Raw genomic sequence first — 27,760 nt, 5'->3', positions numbered from 1 at the left:
TCAGGGAGATGCTAAAGGAAGGTGAAACCACAAATGGGGTTGGTTTCTGATTGTCCTGTAAAATACACTGACACTCGCTTCTTTTTATCAACCTGAGGATGAATGTTGCAACACCTAAACACATAACCAGGCTAAGCACAAGATGTTATTAAAACCAATAAAATCCAAGTCAAAGATTTATTTCATAAGTGATTCATCTGATAATAATGTACTGGGGTCACTGAGGACTTCATTTAAGAAGATAGTTAAGAAGTTGTAAAGATAGAAGGGCCACTTGATCTGAAAAGGTTTATGATATGAACTTATAGGTGAATTAAGAACCCAGGACCAGGCACTGCTGCTCACAGAAAGCTGGGAGGTGCAGGGAGGTCTGGAGGCTGGGAAGGAAAATACATAAGGAAAATGGAGCATCATTTACATCATTACATCAGCCATAAAGCCTGTTAAGTTCTTGATAGCAATGTCAGTTACAGTAAACTCTCTTACCTCATATGGATTACCTTGGTTGTGGAGTAATTACACATGAAGAAATTGCTCATCAAAGCAGAAAACTCACTCTCAGGCTGGGACCATTCATTAGAAATCCGGAGCACAGTTTTCATGGGATTGAAATTTAGCCCTACTAGTTCTTGAACCAAAATTGCCAGATTTGTTACTCACAGCCCTGGAGACATTCTCCCTGGCTTGGTCTCTCACATGGCATTATAAATTGTATTTGCCAGCCATTTCCTGATTCAACTGTCAAACATAATTGAGCTGCTGGTGGCCAGTGATGGAGGAGATGCCCTCTTCTAACCATGTCTGAACGCAGCCTCTGTGCCTGTGCCAGGACGGGTTCTGCTGGGAGCTCCCTGCAGAAGGCTGCCGGTGCTTCCCGCTGCAAGGTCTGCAGGTGTTGCTGGAGGAGGTTTGGTGCCCTACAGCCTGATGTGGCAAAGGGGCCCTCTCTCCTGCTGGAGACAGGAGTTCTGACCCCATCCATGGACTTGCAGTCTCTGTGGGTGAGGTGGGATGAGCCAGTCCACAAGTCCATACAGGTAGGCCCTGCAGATTTCTGGAACCAATACACTCTTTAGGCAGACCTTCTAAATTCATATCTGGAGGAATTTAGCCAGTGCCTCCACCCACTTCTGCAGGTTTTCGTAAGACATTTTTTCCTTCCTTCATCATCTTCTCTCAGTGATATTCCTTAAGTACAAAATAACAGAGCATTATTGTTTGAACAGATCAACAGTGCATTAGAAAACTGTGACTACAGCAAGCAGATGTTTATTCTGTAATGAAGGTTCACCATGTTTTTTCCAATGAGCTTATATTTATACAGATATGATTAAACTGAACACTTAGTTGAAAGAGTTTATTTATCTTGCTAGGAATATTTCATTCTCCCTCCACCCTCCTCCACCCCCTACCCGTTCTGCTCCCACGACAGCCTTTCTTTCCTGAAAGTTACCCTATAGTTTTGCAGTGATTCATCTTGGTTGGGTTCTTCCTCTTCCATAACTTCACAATCATTTGACCTTTCATTGACATCATGACAATGCTCAACTATAAAATGCATTGTTCCTAAAATGAGCCAAACCTGGTCTTTACAAGAGTAGAATGAACAAAGGACCCAAAGCGCTTGAGACAAAGTATTTCGAGGCTGCTTTTGCAAGTAGATTAATATGAAGTCAGGTCACACCTACACCTATTTTTTCCCCCGGCCATATAACCACACCTTCTTATGCTAACAGTCTCCCAGCTGGTCTGAGTGTGGAAGTCGTGTGAATACAACCATAGGAGGAGATAATTTTTTGTGCTGGAAAAAAAAAAAAAAAAAAAGACAAAATTGCTACTTGCCACTGGTTCCAACTACTGCAGCTAAAAGCAAACAATTTTAGCTTAAAAAAGCTTTTGTGGATCATGTACAACTTTAGGTGTAACACTTACCAGCACATTTAACGTCAGCTTATCAGCCTGGTGTTCTCTGCTCTTTCTGAACAAAGCCTGTGCCAGAAGACACACCCTGTCTGTTTACACAGGCACTGCTCTCTGCAGTCAGTTTTCCAAGCCCTGTTTTTTTTTTTTTTTTCCTGGTCTCCTGGCCTCACATTATTTTCCTGAATTGTTAAGATTTCTCTTTATTCAAGTAATAACCTGATTGTTCTACATCCAACTAAACTTGTCTTTATCTATCTGTTGCACTGTTAGAGCATTGGAGTGATGCCACTCCCACATGGTGGGCTCAATTATTTTAAGTGGAAATGTTTCAGAACAAAATAAATATCAGAACAAAACAGTTTAACGTGCACATCTGGTTCTTAATTCAAATACATTTTTAAAATTCCCTTGCATCACAAACACTAATGTTGTCTAACCCTAGCCCTATGTTGGAGGAAAACTTACAGTTCCAGGTGGGGGGATTGCTGCCCTGGTGCTGAGCAATGCTGAAAGTTAGGGAAGGCATCACTTGTGGCTCTTACCGAGTTCCCAGATGCTCAAAGCCTTTATCTACAACTACATGAAACTAGAGGTAGGACAGAAGGTGGAAAAAAAAAAAAAAAAAAAAAAAAAAGGCTCAAAAAACATATTTTTCACTTCTATCCTATACACTCAGCAAGCTGTCTGTATAATAGCAAAAAATCCCTCCTGAAAATGAAAGGAAATAGGATTACTCTTTTTAAAATAAAACAGTATTTTGTCACTTTGCATTCTTCTCTTGGATTCAGAAGTAGTAATAAAAAATGCTCGAAACATTCAGTTGAATTCTAGAAATGCGTGAAGCATATGAAGCATTTCTAGAACTGATCCTTAGTTTGATCCAAGCCTGCATTTCTTATTTCAGTCCTTTATGACCCTTATATCAGGGGCATAATCATTAAAGATGTCTACACAAAATGATTCCTGATGGCAAAATATAATTCTTCATTGGGCATGAAATGAGACATGGGTAGAAAGGTAACACATTCATTAGAATTGTCTAAAAATTCCCCAAGCTTCTGTGAGCAATTCATGAACAACTGGGAAAATACTTATGAAGCAACACTGGAACTTACCATATACACACCAACATTTTCTTTCTCACCTGAAACAAACAAACAAAAGACAAAGAAACCAAAACAAACAGGTATCTAGGTTCACTTCTGGTTAGAAAAGAGTATTTCTGTGTAGAGCAATGGCTACCAGTGGTACCTTGTGGTTTTTATTTTAATACAAAACAACCGTACTGTAAGTAGAGCACTTACCTGATGTGGTCAGCATGGAGTAAAAAGGCCCTGCCAGTAATACCTCAGGGTAGAAACATGCATCGAGCTAACATATCCTGTTGAAATGACTTGTGGGATAATTTTTTTCCCTCAATAACTGCCATTTGCTGGAATAAAAACACTATTAGTAGTGCTATGACAGACCGACAGAAAGTTAACGAGGGATCATTTGTAGTGAGGGCACCCCTATTTTCCAGCCTTGTGTTCCCAAAATGCAGGGGGAAGGGAAGCCTCAGCCTGGGGCCAGCTGGGTGACAGCAACATTCAAATGGGGCTACCTTGTGGCTCCCTGCACTTCTCTGTCCTCTGCTTTTCCCTAATGTGCTTTCTTGCAGCCTGTCAGCATTTACTAGCAAGCACAGTCAATAAGGTCCCACAGGTGAGCAGGGATCTTCCACCCAGTTAGGATGTCATGTGAGAACTCAGGTGGTCTTGATGACATCTTTTGTTACATTGTTATTTGAGGATTTATACAATAAAATACATATGTTATAAAACCAATATTGACCAAGTAGCCAGGTCAACACCAGTACTGCCTTGCTCCATGGCCAATCCTGGGATGTGGTTCCACATGGGAAACAGTGCTCTGATACGAAACTTGCTGGGACCTTTTTTGGGAATCAGTGAGATCCAAGGCTCAGTGCATTGGATAGTCCCACGTACAGTAACACAGCAGGTTCAGTACGACATCTGTATCATTCAAGTAGACTTCATGGGTATCAAGGCAAATTACTACAGAAATACTAAAATGTCTGTGTTTGTACTCCTTTGTAAGAAGAAAATCGAAGAGAATTAGGGTGAGAAGTCTCTTTTACCATTTTTGCAAAGAGACTGGAATGTGAGACCTAACTGTGACTGAAGATGAATTTTCAATGGCAACCCAGGAGATGCACAACAGATGAAGTCACCTGTAGAACCCCTCTTCGCAGTGCCAAGAGTTTACTCTTGAACGTCCATTCCAAAGGAATGGACACATTTTTGGGTACAGTCACTGGGCATGTGCCAGTCTGTCCATCTGACCTTTATCTTGTAAGAGGTTAGTACTGTGCTTACAAACACACACTAACAAATATGGAAAAGAAAGCAGAAAATTGTATCTGTTCTGGCTGTCTCTCTCTCTCTCAAAAAAAAAAAAAAAAAAAAAAAAAAGGTATTAGTATCTTTGTATCTTTAGCAAATTGTTAGTTTCATTTAAGAAGAGTGAAGGAATAAAATGGTGGCAAATAAACAAGTCCATCTCACAACAATTGCTAACAGAGTACCTCAACAATGATTTGGCATTAAGGAAGCTATTCTTAAGAGGGATCAAGGTTAGCAAACCATCTTGGATTCCAGGAAAAATAACAAATCTCTTTTCACAGAGTATAGGGTAACTTTTCCTTAGGATCTAAAAGCTCCTTACCCACACCCTGGAGACACTTTTAAGGAAGGGAAAAGTACATTTAAAAACTTAGAGCTGATCTTTGAATTAAACTAGTATGTATCATTCTATCAGAGAACATATCATTCTAATTGAAAGGAAAGCAATACAAGTAAGAAGACTGTTAATAGGAGGAAATTGCATTTTGTTTTTCCTAAAGAGAGATACCACTTAGCTCTATTAGAAAATGATTGTTTTGCATCATTTCTAGGTTTGTCTAATTCTAAAATAAATAATTTAAAATATCTTTTTTAATATACGCATCAAAGTAATTCAAAGAAAAGCACTTTCACATAGCACAAATTATTAGATAACCAAAGATCTCAGAGCCTGCAGAGATTCTGTGTTGCCACTCTTCCCATGGACAAAGCAGCTCCCTCCCAGGTACTGGTGTCACCTGGGGTTGTGGCAGTACCAGCAGTTTCCATCTCTACAACACATGGTGATAGACCATGATGATATGGCACGTGGACAAAGCTACTTCACTAATAGAAAACTTCCCCACACTTCTAGGGACCCCACCACAAAGCAGTTTCCTTTAGACACATAACTTTGTTTCTGAAAAGGTGGGGAATGCCTTGGGACTGCAGCTTCTCCCCTTCTCCACCTGTGGAAGGTGTAGAGATGTTCCAGGTGCAGAACAGATTTTGGACTGACCAAAAGAAGAACCCTCTTTATGGTAGACTGGATTCTGCCCGTTCATCTACCAGATCTCACAAAATACGCCACCATAACTCATCTGTAAATTGCAGGCAATAAAGACAATCAAGCATCTTATGCCAAAGGTTTAATATCAGGCAACAAAGCCCAAATCCTCCATTTTAGTTTAGAAATCAATTAGAGGTTAAAAGCGTGTCGATCTTTAATCAGTGTCCTGGGTACGCTTGTGGAAAGCTAAATATTCTAATAATGAAATGTTGCTGCCACCTACTGCACACAAGAATTATGTACTACCCAGATCCACAGCTAGCCATCAAATGGGAAAGTAGTCGCTTGGCTGAATTAAGTAAAATTTATCTTTCATTGGAACAAACATATTTCTTTCTAGATATGCAGGATGTGACTCTGCTTTAGACAGTATCTGTTCTCCTTTTGGGGAATACCAAATTCTTTGTAGCGCCACTCATGGCATTGGGGAATTGTGAAATGGGTGTTTTGTAAAGAGTTTATGTAGCTTCCATCACATGAAATGCATTGGTGTTAATAAGAACGTTAGTAGAACTGCAGAATTTAAAAAATGTTTGTAGTATGTTAACTTTTCTTTAGTAATATCACTTAAGATTTCATTTTTTGGCAGCATGAATTCCTGCCCTCCCATGGCAACTGTAGTTTAAGTGAAGGAACTTCCAGTTGAAAAACTGCTGGCATTGGCACTAGATTTATACCAGGATGCTGAACTTAGGACCGAAGTCAATCAGGCTGCTGAGGAAGTTCTTCTATCCAGAAAGAGCTGCCCCAGCGCCTCTACTTTGTTTTATCCAGGGTCTTAGCCTGTTTCTGTATGTCTCAGAAGCTGTCCCTGGCTGTAAACAGGGGCATTCATACATTCCTAAACATCTGTTACTTTTTCCTTTTTAATAATAATAATAATAATAATAATGTGTATTAACATACAAAACCAGCAACAAAGTCACTAAGCACAAGAAATACAGTACCATCATCTGGTTGCAATATATAAAAATATATAAAAGTATGCATCATTCACCTACAGGGCATATGTGGATACTCATGGCCAAATTCAGCCCTGCAGGTAAAGACAACCTTGTTTTGTATTGACTTCAGTGGGGGTTGAACACATTTGCTTTAAAGATGTCTTTGGCTGCTAAGGGTCATGCTGGAAACTGGAAGAAGAGTGGCTGATAACCCAGGACCAGCTGCTCTCACCAGGCCCTGAGTTCAGCCACACACACCACAAATACAATAACACGGTTTTACATGAGACCAAACACTGTTGCTACAGTAGAGTTACTTCTGTCTAAGGTAGCAAGGTGATTTAAAGGGATAAATTAAAACAGCAGTCTGGCTCTTTTCCTCAGTCTGCATTAGATTAAGTCAGGAGTAAAAGGACAGAATTTAGTAGAATTACACCAGTGTGTAACTAGTGAGAAGAGCAAATTGGCATCAGTCATCTGTACCTCTCTGCAAAACTATAAATTTCCACAGGAGGGAGCCTCTTGCCCACTAAGCCCATAGGTAGAGAACACGGAAATGTACCGGGAGGGGAGATGGCAGTGCTTCCCTGGAGCTCACCACTGCAGCTGGCTCTAGCCTGATCTGCTGCTAGGAATTATAGTGAGAGCTGGTAGCAAAACGGTTAACAAATAATGATGATTGTCAGAGCTTGTTAACCACAATTATTTTCAAGACATATGTAAATCTGTATAAATACCCAAGTCTGGTATATAACCTAAAACATACTGTTTAAATCTATAAGCGTTCCTGAGCTAATTTCACTATGGGAACATTAGCTGCTGCTTCCTGGCTTCACTGTGTTTGAATTCATATCCATGAACATTAAATTAAAATTAGTCTAAATATTTGTTGAGAATTAATCACCTGATAAATTTAGCTCTTTTTCATTTTTATGAATAATTCATCATCTCCTCTCCCTTCCGTTGATGTGTTTGGTTATTTACAAGAACTGAATTACCAGACCAGTTCACGCTACAGAATCCTGCATTCCAGGGGATTTGTAAAATCTTCTCCTTGTGAACCTGACTGGTGATTATGACAGCATTTGGTTTTACTAACAGTATTTTATGGTGTTGTTCTGCTTCTTGAAGGACTCTGGAGTTTTTAAGAGAGACATAAGCAACTTTGCACAGCAAATACTTTGCAACAAAAACATTTCTATGTATCTCTTGTGTGTATCATGGATGTTCCTAGACAGGAAGCCTGTATTAGTAAAAGCCTGTTGGTGTGAATGATTAGGTACAATATTATGAGGTGTTACTGCAGGAATGAACAGCTATTTAAAACTTACCTGAAATCGAAAAAGCTGCTATTGCATAGTCCTGTCATTCCCTTTACCAAAGGGAAAGAACAATTCTGTCCCTGGAAGGTGTTTTGCTCTAGAGTGGCCTCAGGTAAGGCTGAATGAGAAGTTACCTACCACCAGATATTAGGAAGAGGGAAAAAAAAATAGATTTTTGTTCATGGGAACAAGAATTCTTCACACTAAATAGTTCAAATGTTAAGTGATTTGTGCATCTCTAGCAAACAGGGGATGAGTCTCTCATCTCTCAAACCTTATTTCCTGCCTTCAGTATAGGCAGTGAAAATCTAGATTTTCTGAATGGAATTTGTGTTCTCCACTCTAGTTTTGGAAGCCTAATTTCTGGCTGCTGCTCATTAAATAAATCTTTGCCATAAAATTAAATTACTAGCAAACATAATTTCCCCTTTTTTCAACTTACTTAAATAGATACCATCTTGAATTTCCCATTGGGTGATGTCTTTATATTTGTTGCTTTCAAACTCAGTTCGTTGCTATTAATTAAATAACAAATCAGAAAATAACTTCTAAAATTATGAAAAAGCAAAAGCAAAACCCACACAACACACCTTCATGTGGTTAGTAACTGGTATCAACACTCACAGAGCATCAAAGGGTTCTTTAAACATAGACTTTCATCAGTGATGCTGCAAGCCTTCATCTGATATTTCATGATTTCCCATGCAGGAACATCAAAAGGGAAAGAAGAGAATAGCACTGTTCCAAAGCAACAGTGCTCTGTGGGAAAAGTATATGTTTAGCTACAATGTATATGAAATGTAAGTGGCAAATTATTATTTACATGAGAAATATTTTAATAAATAACATCATTAGCTCCCTTTCTTTTCCTGTATGGAACAAGGCTTGTGCAGTTCAAAATCATGTCCAAAGCTCCAGGGATTTCTGGAAGAAAATGAAAAAGAATTAGAAAGTATCTAACATAAAAGTCTTCAAAGCAAAAAGATCATTTTATGTTCATTTTTACTTACTGAAACGCATTCTGCATATTTTATTGTTTCTGTCATCCTGTTATAATCCATCCAAAGAGTTTTCAAAGAACATTAAGTCCTACAAATAAACAAACTGTGAATGTAAGGAAGGTACAAAAATGCAACAATTAATATAAAAAGTCATATTTGTATGCTTTTATTACATAAAGTAATTAGGTCAGCCAATCAATTTATATTGTTTTGCCACTGAGCAACCAGTTTCAGAGGACAATCCAAAAATCTTAAGTACCATGAGTTACATTTCTAACCTAATAAAAACCAAATATCTGGGCTGTTACTGTTTTACAGCAAAGACTTTCTAGTGAATAATTTACATAATTTTGTCATTTTGTGTTTTCTGATGTATATACTGCAGATGACTGATACCATTGCATGTTACTATTAACATATTAAAGTTGACAAAAGCAGCAAGCATTAAGAAAACTACAGTATTCTCTTTTTCTTATGTCATTCTTTTCTTACAATTAATTTCACAAGATTTTTTTTTATTTTTAGGAGAAATCATATGACTTGAATATTATACATGCAAAATACTCAACAGAGTTATTGAAGAGGCAGCTGCCTCCCTCCCTACTAAGGAGTCCCAGATGGGGACCAGGTTTGAACGGTTAATCTTTAGAGGGTTGGTTTTGCCCTGGAACTTAAGAACTGGACTCAGTGTTTTAAATTGCCACCAGAGCTACCATAACTTTTGTTATGTATCGTACACCCTTACAAACATAGCAGATAAGAAGCTTGGGGGAGTTTGCTACATTTGTTATTTGATCCTGCCATGCAAGATATTGAACTACACATATAATACTATTTTAAAAGTTTAATGAACAAAATATTACAAAAATAGAAAAACTAAAAATGGAATGAAAAAAAAATTAAAAGGCTTCCAGTGAACTGTTATCCTTGACTTTTCACTGCATGTATGCCTTTGTAGGATCACAGCTGACAGCAAGGGCCCCTTTGTTCCCACAGGCTGCCCAGCTCCATGGGACTACCTCTTGATTTTTCATACTTACAATGAGGAAACATGCACCAATCATCACTGCCTTGATTTTCACATCAAGATCTACTGGGACCTGGATCCCAAAGTTGGCAGTGTTGGTAAAGACATTGTTTACAAATCCAGACCAATACTTGGAAATTTTGCCAATTGTTGACATATCATTGAGAACTTTTACCTGCACCAATGAAAGACAGGAAAAAAACTAAATGTAAATAAATCTAATATGCACTGATTATATCCCCACAGAATGAATGACTGCCCCAGTATGCAGAGTATGACATAATTGTCAAGCTGTTCTTTTCTTCTTGTCATTGGAATGCTCTATTAGTGTCAGGCTTACTTTTAGGAATGGCACACAAGAAAGGGTCTCTCTTACACATTTGGAGATATCAGCATCTTCAGAGATGATGGAAAAGTGGAGGAAGGCAATTGTGAAAATGTATACCAATTCTTCTTTCATAACAGATTTTGTCCCCATTTTGTGTTTCTGATGTGCTCCAAGTCACAGTAGCATCACTGCTGTGGACCACTGTCCCCCACAACTGACAGATATATTCTTGATTATGCAGCCATCTTCATGTTTCTCAGACTATACTGAAATTTGGGGCATTCCCTACTGAACTCTTCTGATGTGGCTAACAACACAGAAGTACTCTTATGAATCTTAAAATAAGAGAAAGAGCTTTGTTCATAACAGAAACCTCTGTCCATGGTTTCTTCCGCCATCTCCCATTCTCCCTCTCATCTCATAGATCTCCCTCTAAATATTTCAATGGCTCTTCAGAATTATTATTATTATTATTATTTTTCATGACAAATGATGTTAAATGGATGTAGAATTGTCACTCCTGTTCAGAAAATACCTGCAGGAATCTGCATGTAGAAGTCAGGAACACCAATGCACATCATTGTAATTCTGTTCCCAAATTATTTCAGTGTACTTTATATTTTTAAGGGTAGAATAATAGGATTTTTGAGTGAGAAATTCATTCAAAGCAGTAACCTTAAAATTCTTAACACTCATAAGTAACATACCTCAAACTCAACATCTTCAAAACAGCCACAGGTTGCATATGGGCCAATTATTTTTAGGACATCTTCTTTGCTTTCATTCTGTATAGTAAACTTAGGCAGAAAAGGGTCCCAGTTCTGTACAACATATCCAGCTATTGTACCTGGTGGGGACTGCACTTCTAGCTATCAAACAAAGCAAAACAAAATCTTATAAACTAGCTTTAGATTAGTGTATTTTTCCATAATACTGTATCATTTAGATATCTGCAAAATATTTATTTACTTAATGTAATTATGTATAATTTTACTGAACCATGAACTGGATATCTAATGGCTGTCTAATGGTGTTTTTAAATACAGTGAACAACACAAACTGCAAAAGCTGCACCAGAAGCTAACATTGATGTAAGATTTGAGAAAAGTCATACAATGTAATACAAAAGGGGCGACCTTATCGCTATCTACAGATACCTTAAAGGAGGCTGTAGAGAGGTGGGGGTTGGCCTGTTCTCCCACGTGCCTGGTGACAGGACGAGGGGGAATGGGCTAAAGTTGCGCCAGGGGAGTTTTAGGTTAGATGTTAGGAAGAGCTTCTTTACTGAAAGGGTTGTGAGGCATTGGAACAGGCTGCCCAGGGAGGTGGTGGAGTCACCATCCCTGGAAGTCTTCAAAAGACGTTTAGATGTGGAGCTTAGGGATATGGTTTAGTGGGGACTGTTAGTGTTAGGTTAGAGGTTGGACTCGATGATCTTGAGGTCTCTTCCAACCTAGAAATTCTGTGATTCTGTGATTCTGTAAAAGTATTGTAATCAGCAAGTATCCTATAGGTTTTTTTATGAAATAATTGTGCTACCCAAGGAGCTTTTTTTTTTTTCTAAAATCCTGATGCAGGACCAATAAAATAGGTAGGTGAGTCACCCTATAAAACATTTTCATAAAATAAGAGATGCATGAGTAGAAGAGAAAAATGGAGTGGAAAAATATGATTCTGTGTTTTTCACTCAAATAAGCTTGCCTTTTTTTTTTTTTTTTTTTTTCCTGCAATTTCCAATAAATATATAGCCCTGAAGAGGCAGACCCATGGCACAATGCATTGGCTTCCTTGTATATGCCTCCCAATCACACCCACGCACTGACGCTCCAGGAATTTTTCATCTTTCCACTCTGGGCTTGCAGTGAGTGATACACACCTGTAGCACTAACAGATGTTAGTCTGATCAGGGCAAGCAGTGTTTTAGGACATTACCCAACTGGAGAAATCTGTATCATCAGATATAAGGGTCTATTTGGGATGCCCATGAGGGAAGAAGCATGCTGGGAGCATCACATGTAAAAGGATCTTGTTTACCAATAATTGCTTCTAAATGAAGGCCTATTTGTAAGAATGGTCTTTAAAGGAAGTAAGAACATAGCTCAGTAGCCAGTATAGGGTTTTATTTTCCTCTCACTTGTAATGTTGCCTGGGCACATGCAGAGGTGAGAACAGAATCTGCCCTCCGCACAGCCCGGGGCTGGGATGCTGCTGGGAATTCCTTCCTGCCATCCTCACTGAGGTCGCACAAAGCTTAATTAATGCTGAGCACATGCAGTGAGATGCTTGGACAAAAGGCAATTAGGCAGCACTCACCTCTTGCAGGAAGCAGGGGAACCAGCAGCTGTTGCATCTCAAGGGTCTATTCACTGTAATCACTTCTCGGCCTGAGTTATCAGCAATCCTTATGGTGAAAGACCTTATAGCTGAACACAAGTTACGATCAAAGCAACCATTTTCTTCCACTGCAAAGTAAACTCTTTGTCCCAAGTGGTTTTTTATCTCATATTTGCTGCAGGTCTCTGTGCCAAGTATGGCTAATAAAGCAAAACAAGTCAGATATTACTGTAGCGTAATGTTAGAATTAGAGGTAGCCTCTGCCAAGACTCAACAAATTCAGCTTTACAAACAAGTTTACAGCTTCAGTCTTCTCTGCAGTATATATTCTAAAATCTATGAACAGAGACTGTTTAAAAAATGTTTTGAAATTACACAAAGTAGGATAATAACGAAATAATAATGTCAGCTCTGTATTTTGAAAGAACATTTAGTTCAAAGACTTTGGTTTACTATACACTGAAGTATAGAACACAAAACAAAATTCATGTCCTGAGTTTTGGTTTTGGCTTATTCTTTGTAACCTGTGAAGAATAATGATATGAGGCTATCCCACTTCAGTGACAACTTGCACTCAAAGAGGTACCCAAGAATCAGGCCAAAAACATTTCAAGTGAATAAATGCATTTTAAAATTGTTTACTTGTAGAAGTTGAAACTTTGAAATTTTGAGGAACTATGTAAATAAAATTATGCTTCATTTTGTTTTCTGACCTTTCTTTCTCTATTCACTTGTAGTATGTTAATTGTTGTTAAGGACAGCAACCATCTTTCCAATCCATGGAAAAAATTCATCTTTAATAACTTTGAGAGAGGGGGGGGGGTTTAGGGCTGAAGTAGAGGCTCTTTGTGATCCTCCTTTCCTCATTTCACCATACTGCCACCACATTAGAGGCCTGATGCAAGGTCAGCAGAAGGCTTTGCAATGACTCCAGCAAGATGGGGAGAAGACTTGAAAGCCCTTTGGAGATATCTGTGTACCAGCACCATTAGAACATGATAAGGATTGCAACATACCTTCAAGGAGCTCCACCTGCTGATGAATAATTATCCGGTCCAGCTGTTTAAAAACAAAAAACAAGGTAGTGAGTGTTGGAAGGGCCTACAGCTGCTAGTGATCACCTAGCCATTTATATTTCTTTCCCTTCAGAGTTCCCCAGAGAAGTTCTCACTGCCTGAAACTGTCCTCATCTGTGAACTGTATGCAAATGCAGGAGAAAAACTCTTTGCCATGACACCCAGCTTTTCTGTACTTATTGTCCCTTTGGCATACTCTGTTTAGAAAACAATCACCGGTATTACAAAACCTTAATTTCAGTCTACCTTGATTTCAGCCCACCTTCCAGCTTTATGTGACTTTTTGTGCATGTTTTACCTGACAAGTTAGGCATTGCTATTTCCTTCTACTCAAAACTCTAGTAGATATCAGACTCCTGACACAGGGTTTTGCCATTACTCACTGCTGAAGTCTAAAAGCACATGACAGACTTCTAAGACCAGCATGTCACAGTTCTCTGGCATTTATATATTTTACGACTGACAAATTTCACCTGGTACGCATTCCAATTGTTGCAGCCATTTATCAATTCCAGTCATCTCCTGCTGCTAGTGCAGGCATCAAAGAAAAACTGGTAAGAGAGAAACTGCTGTATCCCTTTCATTAATCCCTGAAATGTGCATGCCAGAAATAATAAAAAATATTTGGCCTTAAAAATCTTCTCCCAAGAGTCTTTGCTGTTTGTCATTTAGATTTCGTGAGATATGAGAAGCCTTGGAGCTCATGGGAAGTTAGTACAGAGCTCTGCTGATGAAAAATGAATAAACAGGTTAAAGATGGCAGGGCTATTTTAATATTTTAGTATTGATTTTAATATGGATTCCTTTGCTCCACATATATTTTCACAGGGAAAAGAAAAATAATGAGCCTGTATTGTTAAAAGCTTTGAGTGATTTTGCTCTGTGTATTAGTTTGTTGTGTCCCAGGCAGAGGCAATATTTAGACAACACAGCAGTACCACTTCTTAGGCTTGTTTGTTTTGCCTTGTTTCTGCAAGACAGCCATTCTGATACATCTTTTATTGGGACACTTGTGGATTAAGGGGATTCTGCACTGCATTTGAAAGCATCCAAAGCCCTGTGGTTTACATGGGTCTTGGTCCTCTTGAGCTCAGATTTGTTTAAATTCCTTACACACAGCTAATTCTCAGAATTTAGCTTTGTCAGTATTAAATTTACATCTGATGAGTCTAACAAAATCTAAACGAAGAAACTTCTTAAAATTGGTTAAGCCTGGATAGTGGCACAACACAACGTTGAGTTTCTTGGAAAATTCATCTCAGGTCTCTTCCATCTATTCCTGCTCTGGGAAAAGGTTCCCTTGACCTTTGGGATGGACACTGCACAATTCCAAGAACTATGGCTGTGATATGGAAGTTAATCATGGTTTGGGGGTAAACTGTCTTGTAGAAAAGTGTTTAGAGTGTCACTTTTGTGGTAATTACAGAAAGCATGGTATCAGTGTACCAGGGCAGAAGTGATATATTGCCAGTCTCTGAAGCGCTTTGAACAGCCAAGTGCATTGCTCCACAGCCTGGCTGGCTTCAGCTGTGTATTTCCAGAGGGAAATACTTCTTTCTGGCTTTAACAAGCCAGATATTTTCTTCTCCTCTCACCCATCACTACATGCTGGGCCCTTGAGTTCCTGTTATAAGACTGTGGGGATCTCACAAGTACGAGCAGCATCCTGCACCAAAACATTCTGCAACGCATGGAAACACTAGCTGTGGTATACACCAATAATCCAGAGTAGAGGGGGTTTGAATCTCTAAATAGATCTAAATACAAGAGAGCAGAGGACTGGACTACTTAAAAAAAAAAAAAAAATCATAGAAAAGTAGAATCAATAGAATGAGGGAGAAGGGCGAGTTGTTCTCCTTCCACAGTGTCCCTTGCCAGCAGGGGGGACAGTGAGGGCCAGGCTGAACACCACATCCTTTGACAAATGCATCATCACAGGCAGTGACACAGCAGACATGGACCCACAAGTCATCCTTGGACCTCCCTTATTCCAGCAGATTGGATTCAAAGCTTGAATCAGTAACTAAAGTCCTAGTGAGCAGAAATCTTCAGTGTAACACAAAGAGGTGCAATTGCCATTTTGTTGTTACTGTCCCCTAGCCCTTACTACAGGGGATGCTGTCAGACCATGTTAACAGCCAGACCTGACCTTGGTGAAGATTGCTTAACATTCTGAAGATTGCCACTCTCCAGCAAGCAGATATATATATTTTTTTCATTTTCGTTTTTTCAATGAAAAACCTTAACAGAAAACCTGCAGTGGATTGCTCAGGGGCAAGCATGGTTGTGTCACGAAGCCAGGCTGGCTCAGCATTGCACACCCTCTTTACTCTCTTCAGACAGCAGAGCAAATTGAGAATAATTAGGAAAGGCTGCAGCACAGTCACATGGTTATTGGGCTGAGAACAAGCATGAATGAAGTCTTGAGTTCTAGTTCTGACAGCTTCTTGCTCTTTTGTCTTTCTGTCAGATGTAAAGCTTCTTTAAAACGGAGAAATCTGAATGAAGAATTTGCTTGCCCACATTCTATGGGTAAAGCTGAGGTGTAATTCATGTTCATGCAGAAGACTGAATATGTAATGTAACCTGGCAAGTATTTACTATCACAATCACTTTTTGACTAAAAAATGTAGCTCAACAGTCTGTGAACAAACGCTTCTGTAATTGACAACACATATCATTTTGTGCACAGGCACCATGAAATGAAAATCATAATTCCACATGAAAGATGATTTCTGAAGGGTCTCCTGGTTTCGTTAGCTATGTAAGTGGCTTAGGTTCCAAATATAAAATGCATTCAGTTTCTGCTTCTAAACCAAGCTATAGGCAAGCATATTTGAAATAGAGCCCTCAAGTGAAACAAGCATTTCTCAGCACTACCAAAACATAAACACAGCAGAAGTGTGTGCATCGGAATCACTGTCATCTGACTACACTGTGGGCCTGGTTCTGCCCCCTGCCATACCAGCTGGGATACATGATGTGTTACTTGGCGTATGTAAGAGTGACGGGATCCGGCCATTTGTGAAGGGCAAACTGGAGACAGTGTCAAAGCAGTAGCCAGGGGAAGACTTCCAAAATAAATAAATAATAATTAAAAAAAAAAAAGTCAGGAAAAGATGAAACTTTTGTAGCTGACCTGCTGAAGCTATGGAGCTGCAGACCACCACTGATCTGAGCTCCAGGAGCTGTGTGGTTTCACAGAGCAAGGTGAACAGGTACACATTTAGCACCAGGACTAAGATGTCTTTACCATTCCCTTTCCCTCCCCTGCCTGTGACTTTAGCTTCCATGTTACATTTCCATGTAACTCTCTGCCTTTGGCACTAACCCTTTCCTGCCCCAAAACAGAGTGAGTGCAGGTCTGCAGTTGCCCAGGTTTTCACTCACCGAGTCATCCCCTTGGGAGCTGGCTTTCCCAGGACCCTCCCTCTAACCTCGAGGGCACTGTCCCAGTGGGCACAAGGAATTTGCTAGAAGACCTGCATGTTCCCAAAAGGATGGAATGTGACAGTTCCTTCAGCACATTGCTTGTTTTCATCAACCAGACTAGTTTTGAGATCAACTGGAGTTTGGCAGTGGTTTCCCTGGGAGTGAGCTCTTAAGGAACTGGAAGGAAACTGGGTGGGACAATGAGAGGGATAAAAGTTATGATCAGGAAAAAGCAAGTCCTAGAGAGAGGAAAATCATGTTTGGGGGGCAAGGAAAACTGCACACACAACAAATGGTTTTCCATAAAAATGAATGGCAGCAATGAAGGAAGAGCTTATTAGTCTTATGCTCCTTATTTCATAGTAATATCAGACAACCAAAAAGCTTCCCCTTCTCCAACTCCCCCTCCACAAGAAAAAAAAAAAAAAAGAACACTCCCCCTCCCCCCCTAGTTTATCAGTCTGTGATGAAAACAGAACAGTTCTAGCATTTGGAAATATTCAGGACCTGATTCAGGTACTCCAGACCAGGTGGCAAGTTATGAGCATGTGATGTTTGCTTCCAGAGGCTTGTGGCTTCAACAGGCTTATCTTGTTCAGGAAGGCCAGAAGAACCAGGGAGGTAATCCTTAAAGATTGGGTTTGTTTGTTGTTGAGATTCTGCAGGAGGAGAAAATAAATTAAAACAAAAAAAAATCAATCAATCAAACAAACAAAAACAAAACAAAACAAAAACAAACAAACAAAACAAAAAAAAGACAAGGAAAAAAAAAAAAAAAAACAGAAATGAGCAGTGTCAAAAAGCAGCTAGCTGCTCGGATTCAAACTGGGGCACCAGTGTCACATTCTGCCTGGGACTATGTCAGCATTTTAGTTCAGATGAAGAACAAGGATCTGAAGCCAATCTTCTGATGCTCCCTCACTTACAGTACTCTGGCTCACCCTACAAAGCTGTCTTGGAGCATGCAAACTGAGATCCCTTCAGATGAAACTAAACCCAGAGATGCTGGGACAGCTCGCCCATGGGACAAGGCTGGAGCTGAGCCATGCTCACCCATGGGGTGGCCGTGGGCTCCTGAACATGGGCTGCTTGGCACTGCTCCCACTGTGCTGATGTTCACCCACCTACCTGTCAGGGCTGGCTTCCCTTCCAGCATCTTAAGGGCATGCATGTTTTCTCTTTAATTAGAGATAAACTTTCCAGAGATCTCAGATTCCCCATGCTACATGTTACAGCTGTGGTATGAAAAGTCTACAGCTTCTTCCAGTGCATTAATCATTAATCTTAACAGGAGATGAGATACTGGAAAGCTGCATTTTCTGGTCTGCTGTTGCAAACACTTCCTTTAGGGCACAATGCTGGCTACCCTGACGTGCTGTTGGATGTAACCTGAGCATTTACTGTTACTGGCATCTCTGTGCATGCATCTGCTCATATACACAGGCATCTTCTCTCTCCATACAGCAAGCTCCTTGGCCATTTGATTCTGCACTCCCATCGGTTTCACTATCAGCATCTTTCCACAGCCTTCAGTAACACCAGCTCTGCTGGAACAAGCAAGAGCCAGCTGAAGCTCTCAGCACGTATATTGCAAGTCCTCATATTAAACTGAGCCCCCATGTTCATCAAGAAAGCAGTCTCCAGACTGATCATTTTTATCTCCTGCATAACAATACTGGGGCACAATGAGGCCTGAGGTCCAGAAGGAATTTAGGCTCTAGGTCTGAAGATCTATTTTGCAGGTGTGGGTTTAAATGAGATCCTTTAGCTTTATTTGAACCCATTGTGGCTGATTCATCGTTTAATCATATTTTGATCTTAATTTGCCTTTGCAGCCACTGCTTTCCTTCAAAGTCTGAGACCACAGGAAGAAGAAGCAACCCCTTTGAATTTGTAGCTGGCTTTTAAAAATGTATAACTGGGTGATAAATATTTTATATGCTCTTCTGCATCATTTTACCTCACAGGGTTCTGTTACTGCCATAACTCTTGTTGTTACATGAAATGCCATGAAGTGGCCGAGTGTTTGTGTTATTCTTGGATAATAGAGAGAAAAAAGACAACAAATTGCAGTTCTACCTGTCAAATTTTAAGGTATACAAAAATCAAGCAGTAAATACATTAAATATTGATGACAACCTAAGCTACTCTGAGGCTTTGTCTATTTTTTGTGGTTCTTTCCCATTTACGGTATGGGAGAACTTAAAAGTTACCACATGATACAGCGAGCATTCCATACAATCATAATGTAGGGAGCTACTGGCTCTTAACAGAAGCATATTATCAACTTCCTTCATTATGAAAACTATTTTACACAAAGTGAATATTTTGTTGCTTCTGTTAATTGCTATACATTAAAATGCACATAACCAGATCTCTTTTATATGGCTAAAAATAAGCAAAATGTACTCCTCAGGGAAAAACGTATATTCCAATAGTACAACAATGCCCTCAAATCTGTTTGCTGCTGTATAAATTCAAGCACTGAAAATGCTGAATGTCTTATGTTGTAGGGGGGGAATGAGGGTGGTAAACATTTGGCAAACACACAGACATTGTTGGAGCTCTCTGAGCCAGCATCTGCCTCCATACGTCACACCAGAGTGACCTCTGTGGGGTTGCATTCACATTAAGAAAAAACAGATTTGTGTCTTTCTGCTTAGTTTTTGTATTTGTCAGAATAGAAAAGAATTTTGATGGCTTGTTAGATCAGCATACTACTATATATCTGATCATATAGTGTTTATCTGTAGCCCTGAATACCCAATGACAATACGTGACAAAAATGAACCCAGATAGAAGTAATCTGGTGAAATTCAGTTCTCCTTCAGATATTTATTTTTCCCATATTACTCTGGGCAGTTTTGAAAGTGAAAAGCATTTGCTGATTTTGTATTTTCAAAGTGGAATAGGAAAAAATAGTGCAAAATCTGTGTTAATCTTGGATCAGTACATGTCTTTCCATGTAGCCTATACTGACAGGTTTAAACACAAACATACAAACACACCATTTTCTGACTGAATGCAGATGCTAACATTTTATAACATATTTTCTTCAAATAACATTCCAGTATAGATTTTATTCTCCTTAGGAGCCTCTTGAATGCTGAAAAATTAAACGAAGCCAAAACAACCGTGCTTTGGCTGCTGTGGTTTTAGCCTGAAACTCTCATTTCATCAGACTGCTGATTGCTGGAAATGTACGAGACTGTAGTTTTCTGTAAACATGATCCAAAAATACAGAGTATAGATGCACTTACCTTGAGAGGCCATGAAGCTTCCTGAGTTACTTCTTCAAAGGAAGCCAGGTTAAAAGAAAAGGCTTTTCTTGTTGCAGCAAAGAAAAAAAGAGCACAGCATGCACAAAACTTCAGAAGGTGTCTGTCTACTTCATATCAGCTTACAAAGAACTGGAGGAAATGCATTGCCTTCCTCATGTTCCAGAACACTGCATTTTATGTCGATGGACAACAGGGGGAGATGATGCTAACAAACAAGAAAAACATTATTCATTTCAAGTCATTTGCACCAATGGAAAGAGGAAGTGTTTTATGCATACAAAGAGACAAAACTTCAATGTATCTACCGGGTAACTGAACGCTTTAGACCTAAAATTCCACTCTATAATGTATGTATATATTCTGTGACTATACAAAGTCTGTCTTTATAATTCAATATTTATGTTTCTGTTTCTGCAGGTATCCAGCAAGGACAGAGGAGCTAATTACCTGCATTTCCCTACTGCTGGCCCTCACTCAACAAATCCTGTGCTCAGAGCAGGGGGGGAGCTACCTGGGCTTTCTCTCTGTGTTCCACTGGTGGGGCATCAGCATCCCCTGCAAGGGACATTACTGAGCCCCAGGAAAGGACCCTGTGCCAGCCCCCCCACAGCCCCTTAACATGTGGAGCTCTGCTGCTGATCCCCATGAGGTGTTCAAACGGCACTGGTGAATTAAAACTCACTGCCTATGCTCTGCTCTGGATGAGCACAGTCCAGTCCAAAAAGTACCACACATAATTACCCGCATTGCACCGAGCGGAAGGGAGGAGGAGGGAGAGTAACCTTGACTTACCAGCTCATATTTCTACCTCAAGTGTCCAAGTCGCCATGGAGATCATGCTCGTGTGAGCCGCAGACAGATATGATACATGGCTGCAAAAATGGCAGAGCCTGAGCAGAGGGCACGGAGGAGCAGGGTGAGGTGACGGGGACCATTATCTATCCTGTTACTGCAGGTCCTAACAGTCTGTAGTGGCACATCTGAGCAGATTTAACTCCAGAGGGTACAGCTGAGGAAGATACGGACAAGAAAGAATCTATGAAGGAGAATACAGAGAAACCCTCCTAAAAAAAAATTATAATAACAATTAAAAACAAAACAAACAAACAAAAAAAAACATGGAACTCATTTTTATTGACTGTATTAGTAAATTCAAATCCCACGGGTGTCCCAGTGGAACAGCTGAAAATCTGGCTGTGCAAAACCTCCCCACACTTTGTCGTTGCACACTTGGGAAGTCACCGGGTAGTGCAGCCCTACCCATCTGGTACCTGGCTGGGCTCACCCCTGGAAACACGGCATGGAGGGAGAAGGCAGCCCACAGACAAAGGAACTTTGGCTACTGAAAATACCACACTAAACAAATCCTTCCAGACTGGGAATAAGTTTGACATCACTGGAAAGAAAGATTAGGAATGACTAAAAGTTTTTGCTTCCTTTCTCCTTGTCAAATATGTGCTTCTTCAGAGTGAGGATCTAACCTGGGGACCAGATACGAAGCTTAAACAAGCTTCCTGAAGAAGAAAGGGAGAGAGAAAGCTGTGGGAAAATATCATAAACATAACTTTGAAAACAATTGATAGAAAATTTCAAAAAGCAACTCAGATACGGCACTAACCCAAGCTTTGAAAATGAAAAAAGACTTGCTTTACCTCCCAGAAAATCAAACCAAAAAAAAAAAAAAAATACTTCTGTCAACACATAAAGCAAGTGTGGTGCAGTAAGAAAAATGTACCTAAAACAGACAAAACACACACTTAGAGATATATGCTGTAGGAAAATGTTTCAACCATTTGCAGAGCATTTTGTGAGAACTCCAAAGAGCTCTCTGGCTAGTCCCTGCCATCCCCAACCCATGCTTGTAGGGGCCTGAGGCAGCCCAGCCCAGCCGTGGGAGCACTCTGCTTTGCCAATAGCAGCCAACTCCCGGTGCCAGGCAGAGGGCAGGAGGGCAGCAGGGTGGCTGGGCTGCCCCAGTACAGGCACAGAGAGGAGCTGCCAAGGCTCCTTCCAGATCACGGGCCCCCTCTAGAAGCTGGAGACGCTGTGGTGGCACAGGCAGGTCCACGCTCAGGCAGGGACCAGGCTTCGTTGTTCTACTGCTCATGAAATAAACATTTACCTGAAACAGTTCTGCCCCAAAGAACTAATTTCCTGGCATTGTTTACAAAATTGCAGTAAACAGGTAATAGAAACATATAAAGTGTGGCTTGAAGTGCATTTTATGTTTTTCCATTTCTTTCACAAATTTCCATATCTTTCATAACGTCCCCTCTTACCACATTTTTTTTTTTTTCGGAAACAATCATTTTAGTAGATTACATCAAGAGATTTCTGCAGGAATTGAAAACAAGTTTTGCATTGAGATAGGTCTTTACAATTAAAATTATGTATTTAATAGTTTATTTCATCTCAATTTATCTTTTTATTAAGTACTCACATATTGGTAAAAAACTGTGATTAAAGGCAGCCTCAGTAAGGACTGCAATGACAGAAGACTTAATCATATTTATCCACAAACGCAGGCATCCTTTGGTGCTATTTAAAAATACATAGAGAAAAACTACAATCAAGGGAGGAACATTTAAAGAATTACATATAACTATTTCTAGACAACTTTTAAGGACTTCAAACAGAACGGCAGCACCCAAAAAAAAACGGGGTCCATCCCTCGGGAGCACACTGCTCCAACCTGGGTCTCCCACGGGTAGCAGCTCCTGCCAGGTCACCTGCTCCTGCGTGGGCTCCTCTCCACGGGCTGCAGGTCCAGCCCAGAATCTGCTCCGGCAGGGGTCTTCCACAGGCCGCAGTCTCCGTTGGTGCAGGGCCACCTGCTCCACCGTGGTCTCCTCCACGGGCTGCAGCGTGGAACCCTGCTCCACCGTGGTACTCCATGGGCTGCAGGAGGACATCCTGCTTCACCAAGGGCCTCACCACAGGCCGCAGGGGACTTCTGCTCAGGTGCCTGGAGCACCTCTCCCCCTCCTTCTTCACTGACCTTGGTGCCTGCAAGGCTGTTCCTCACTCCTCTCACTCTCCCAGCTGCTGTGTGGCGCAGTGTTTTTTTCTGTCTTAAATCTGCTCTCACAGAGGCACAAACAACATCACTTATTGGCTCAGCTCTGGTCAGCAGTGGGGCCCTTCCCAAACATGGGGCAGCTTCTAGATCCTTCTCACAGAAGCCACCCCTATGGCCCCCTGCTACCAAAACCTTGCCACATAAACCCACTACACTCAGTCAGCAAGGTGGGTCCGTAGAGAAAAGATACCATATGGCTTAATGTAGTTACTGCTTTTCTACAGCGTAATCGCTCTTAGTTTCTTCACTGGCTTTGAAAATCCATTAGGTGAAATCAGAGCTGTAGTAATCAGAAAACACTCTGTATATTTTGCATGCTTTTGTGTGGGGATGACCAGGAGATTGCCTTAAAAACACTGACTGAACTACATCACTAACACAGCCACCCCCAGATGACCATGCTATTTGCCATCATATGACACTTTCCAGACATGAAAGACATTTCATTAAGGTGCAGTAAATTTTGGCAGTCATTAAGATGATTGCCTGATGGTTGGGTTTTCTAGTTCCATTTGTCATACAAACCAGCATTGCTTCATTACTCCAGCAGGCTGCTGGAGTGATTGTTCAAAAATTAACCTCTGGAAGCACAGACCCAGTGACCTAGAGGTGAACAGTTTTGTGCTCCTTTAGAGCACATTAGGTGTTTATTAGGTGAACAGTCCTGGCTCCCCCATGAAGGTCAAATCAAAATTATCAGTTGATCTCCTTTGCATTTTTGGAAGTCACCATTCAATATTCTAATTCCAACTTCAAACTAGATAAATGTTGGGGGGTGAGGGGGTAGGTTTGGAAAGGACAGAAGAGAAATGGATAAGATAACCACAAGATTTAATGACATAATGGTAACTCTATTAGGACATCAAAATTAATTTCAGTTTCCCCGAGGTATCTTGTTTTAATTAACAAATCCACGATCCTGCTCTATTAATTAGCATACTGAAAGAATAATAAGTTTCAGACGAGCCTGATTCTAATAAAGCTTTTCAACCTGTAAAATAAGTAAAATAAAATAAAAGGAATTAAGGATCTCATTCCAATTCGTTTTCTCTGTTTAGCAGCAAGATTTAGAAATTTTACCCAATGCTACAGCAGAACTATTACACATATTTTAAAATATGAAAACATTTGGGTTTTGCATTTATTGTGTTTCAGACACGCTACTTATTGAAGGGATGACAGTTGCCTGCTTACCAAGAAAGATAAATTATCAAGAAAAATAATTCTTAGAGGATACCAGCTAATTTTATTTTCCATACTATTTACTACTATTAAAACCGACAACCCATGGGATAACACATGGATTTTTAAAAATCCTTATGCACTGCTGGTTTTCCAACAAACCTACAAAACAGCCCTTAACTCATGAGCATCCCATTGTGTCAAATAAAAATCTAGAGACATATCTGGAACACAAGCTTCTCACAAGGTGTTGTGCACTTTAGTTTACCTGAACTATTCAGTGGTCACCAAGAAGCTGATACGCTACTGGTCAAGTCACATTTTTCTAGTCAGCACAAAGCAGCACTAGATCTGGAGAGCTGAATCTTTTTTTCCTAAATTTGTTTCCTGTTCCTCTCTACTTGTATCCTGTTCATTCACTAGTGAAAAATCACAGAAAAAAAAATGAATTTGTTCTACAGTTCTCAGAAGTGACAGATTTGTACTTTAATAGCCAAGCATTTTGCAGATTCCCCATTATGTAAAACAAGAAGCGAGAAGAAGATATTAGCAAGCTGCCAAAGGTTTAGGTTAGCAAAATAAACTACGGAGAAAACTACATAGATGAAATTGATGCTCATTGTTTCAGAACCGCTTGTCCTATACAGACACAGCCTGTTTCTTTGACCTAACACCATCTGCAAGCAAACCAGAGTGAGAGGCCAGTAGGAAGATATGCATGCACAATTTGGCTTTAAAGATTTCAAACTGACAGGTTGAATATTTTCTGTACTTTACTGAAGAACAAAAGTCACAACAGTTACTGAATAAAAGAAAAAAAATATTAATAAAACGTAGAAAAAGTTGAGCAATTGAAAAATAAGGGAAAACATGTGAACTCCACTAGTACAGCTGCCAGTTCTGTCACTGCACAGAGTTCCTCTCTTCCAGCCATTATGGCAGGAACAGCTCCATGCCTGTAACAAGGTGCTCGGACCCTTAAAATTGTTCCTGCTCTTTCTCTGTCTCAGGTGCCTTGGGTTTGTCTTGGACTGCCACATTTCCTACATCCCCTTCATGGGATCCCCAGTGACAACCTGGTGCTGCGCTGCTGCTGCGCTGCTGCTGCTGCACACAAGAGAATGACAGAGAGTTTCTCTGAAGGTAGTCAGAGCATGGAGAGCTCATTATCACAGAAAACAACGTTTCAAAAGAATGTCTAAAGCCGTTAGCTATGTTTATTTTTGTGATGGCATTTTCAGCTCCCTTCCATCTCCACGCGGTCCCCTGAAGAAGCCTAGTTTGCAGGTTCCTCTTGTATGTGGAGTTTTTCCTCAGCCACCTCACAGCAAGCATTGTTTGTGTTTATTTTCAACACATTTGTGTCCCAGGTACATTAAAGGAGGTCTTTCCTCAGAAAAAAAATGATTAACACCCTATTATCATTGTCCTTTTTTAAAGGCTTTGTAACGCCTTTGATAGTTTACTCAAAAGAAACATAATAGTTAACAGAGACAAAATTTGCATCAAGAAAACAGGGCAGTCCTTTCAGAGGCTCATCATTATTGTTTTCTCTTCCTGTAACAACCTTAAACATGGAAGACAGAGACCATGGAGGCAGTGAACTACTTGCTGCAGTTTTGAATGACGGTTCCAATTTCTCAGGACTGAGATTTTTGCTATGGTGGGGATTGGCACAGATGGCACCATTCCTTTTCTAGAATTATTATTATTATTATTAATAATAATAATAAACATATTTCCATAAGTGCCAGGTCTCACATTTATTGCGTATCTGGTAAAAGTACAGAACTCCACTTTCCAGATTTGTTCCAAAGAACAGGAATTTAAAAGACAACTTTTTACACATGCCATGTTCATGTGGTAACCATACTAATTTACTCTAATAATTACATTTTAAATAGAGTGGATATAGGAAAAGTTGGATATCATGACCTGGAAATGTAATGAATTATACTTGCAGCAAATGAGAATTGATCAAATATTGGATGAAATTCTGCTCTCACTTACTCCAGCATAACAGTTTATTCTAGTGACTGGGACGTGAATGTGGTCTCTTCTATATTTTCTTTTAGACAAAGAATTATACATTTTATAGACTCCAACATTTGGTTAATGGTTACTAAATCTGGCATTTACAGAGATATTAGGAAAGATGGTATTTATTTGCAATTTTATTTCCCTCATAGTGAAACATGGAATCCATACAGCTGTACAATGAAGATGATTAGAATTGCTAGAAATGAAGGCCTCCTGGGAAAAAAAAAAAATATCAATAGCATAGTTTAACTACATGAGCCATAATTGCATTATTAGCTCTGCTGTGCACTGCTAAAGACATGATTCTGAAGAAGTTTTATAGATTATGGAAAACTATAACCTCTTGAGCTCCCATTGACAACATAACTCATTTGAGTTCCTGGACATTATGGGAAAGAAAACTGCCTCATTTTTCACAAACCTTCTGAATACGTCTTTTTGAGGATTTTAAATATTAACTGTATATATGTCCGTGGACCAGTAGCTGGAATAAAAATTACCACGTGCTTAAACTTAGCTATGGCAAATTTAGCAGTGAATTGTGTTTTCAGTCCCAGTTCAACAAATAAACTGGCTGTTGCAAGAGGAGGGAGGGAGAGGAGGCACTCCCCACTCCAGACATACTCTGGAACTGAGAGGTAGCAAGAGGATTAATACCATAAACTGTTCGTGACATTTATTTATTGATTTGTTTATTTTAGTTCTAAATATATTTACTGCTAAATCTACCCACCTACAATTAGCTACCTGAAAACCTCAACTTAAAAGCAGAGGACCAAAATAATTTTCATTACATTTTGACAAAATGCAAAACAGAGTAAGTCATACCCTCTTTGTCCTTTATCTTTCTTTCCTACCTAATCCCCAGGTTGCAAAGACAAATATTTGAAAAAACATGATGTCCCTAGTAGCTATTGCAACAGAGGAATGGCTTTATTAGAATTAAGTCTGGAAACACCAACTGATCCATGACATAATCCCAAAACTTTGGGTTTAGGAGACATCTTATCTCAGCAACCACATTACTTCTACTCTGCATGAATAACCCACTTGCACACATGTGCTCTTCTGCCCCCTGGGGACCTGAAGTGGCCAGTTTATTTTTGTATTTTGTATGTGCATCCATTGATACTGGTGGGCGTGCCTCAGTTGCTGCTGGTTCACTACTGTACAAGGATTAGTTTCATTTGTACTCTGGGAAGGTTCAAAAGGAACTTTGTGGGCATCCAACAGAACTGATGAGCTGCAGGTTTTAGATCACCTGGTTGTCCCTGCTCCTCACCTTCACGGTTCCATGGCAGGCTGCTGTACGTGTTTCTCGCAGGTTGGACTGCTTTG

At 39.9% G+C, this 27,760-nt stretch overlaps 1 protein-coding gene across 2 annotated transcripts; it reads right to left on the bottom strand.

The window, feature by feature from the left end:
* Positions 1 to 5,410: 5,410 nt before the first annotated feature.
* Positions 5,411 to 20,312, bottom strand: PLSCR5 (phospholipid scramblase family member 5). Of its 2 annotated transcripts, XM_035334609.1 has the most exons (8): positions 20,101 to 20,312; positions 17,348 to 17,499; positions 13,349 to 13,391; positions 12,312 to 12,532; positions 10,706 to 10,867; positions 9,684 to 9,845; positions 8,653 to 8,731; positions 5,411 to 8,566 (listed from the first exon to the last, which is right to left on the bottom strand). In XM_035334609.1, exons 1-7 carry the CDS (start codon positions 20,111 to 20,113, stop codon positions 8,693 to 8,695), a joined length of 792 nt encoding a protein of 263 aa, XP_035190500.1. In that variant the 5' UTR covers positions 20,114 to 20,312; the 3' UTR covers positions 5,411 to 8,566; positions 8,653 to 8,692. The 2 variants fall into 2 exon arrangements, with proteins under 2 accessions (XP_035190500.1, XP_035190501.1); XM_035334610.1 differs by lacking the exon at positions 9,684 to 9,845.
* Between the last annotated feature and the right edge of the window lie 7,448 nt (positions 20,313 to 27,760).

Source organism: Oxyura jamaicensis, chromosome 9 (assembly GCF_011077185.1).
Source record: "Oxyura jamaicensis isolate SHBP4307 breed ruddy duck chromosome 9, BPBGC_Ojam_1.0, whole genome shotgun sequence".
Classification (NCBI taxonomy): Eukaryota; Metazoa; Chordata; class Aves; order Anseriformes; family Anatidae; genus Oxyura; species Oxyura jamaicensis.
The sequence above is the reverse complement of the archived record's forward strand: the minus strand, read 5'-3'. Positions and strand labels throughout refer to the sequence as shown.

Bases quoted from the DNA above. Each gene is read 5' to 3' on its own strand.
- PLSCR5 (XM_035334609.1), bottom strand. The intron at 12,533-13,348 runs GTATGTTGCAAT...TTGCTTTATTAG, and splicing joins GCAGGTGGAGCTCCTTGAAG to CCATACTTGGCACAGAGACC. The intron at 8,732-9,683 runs GTAAGTATGAAA...GTTTATTTGTAG, and splicing joins TTGGTGCATGTTTCCTCATT to GACTTAATGTTCTTTGAAAA.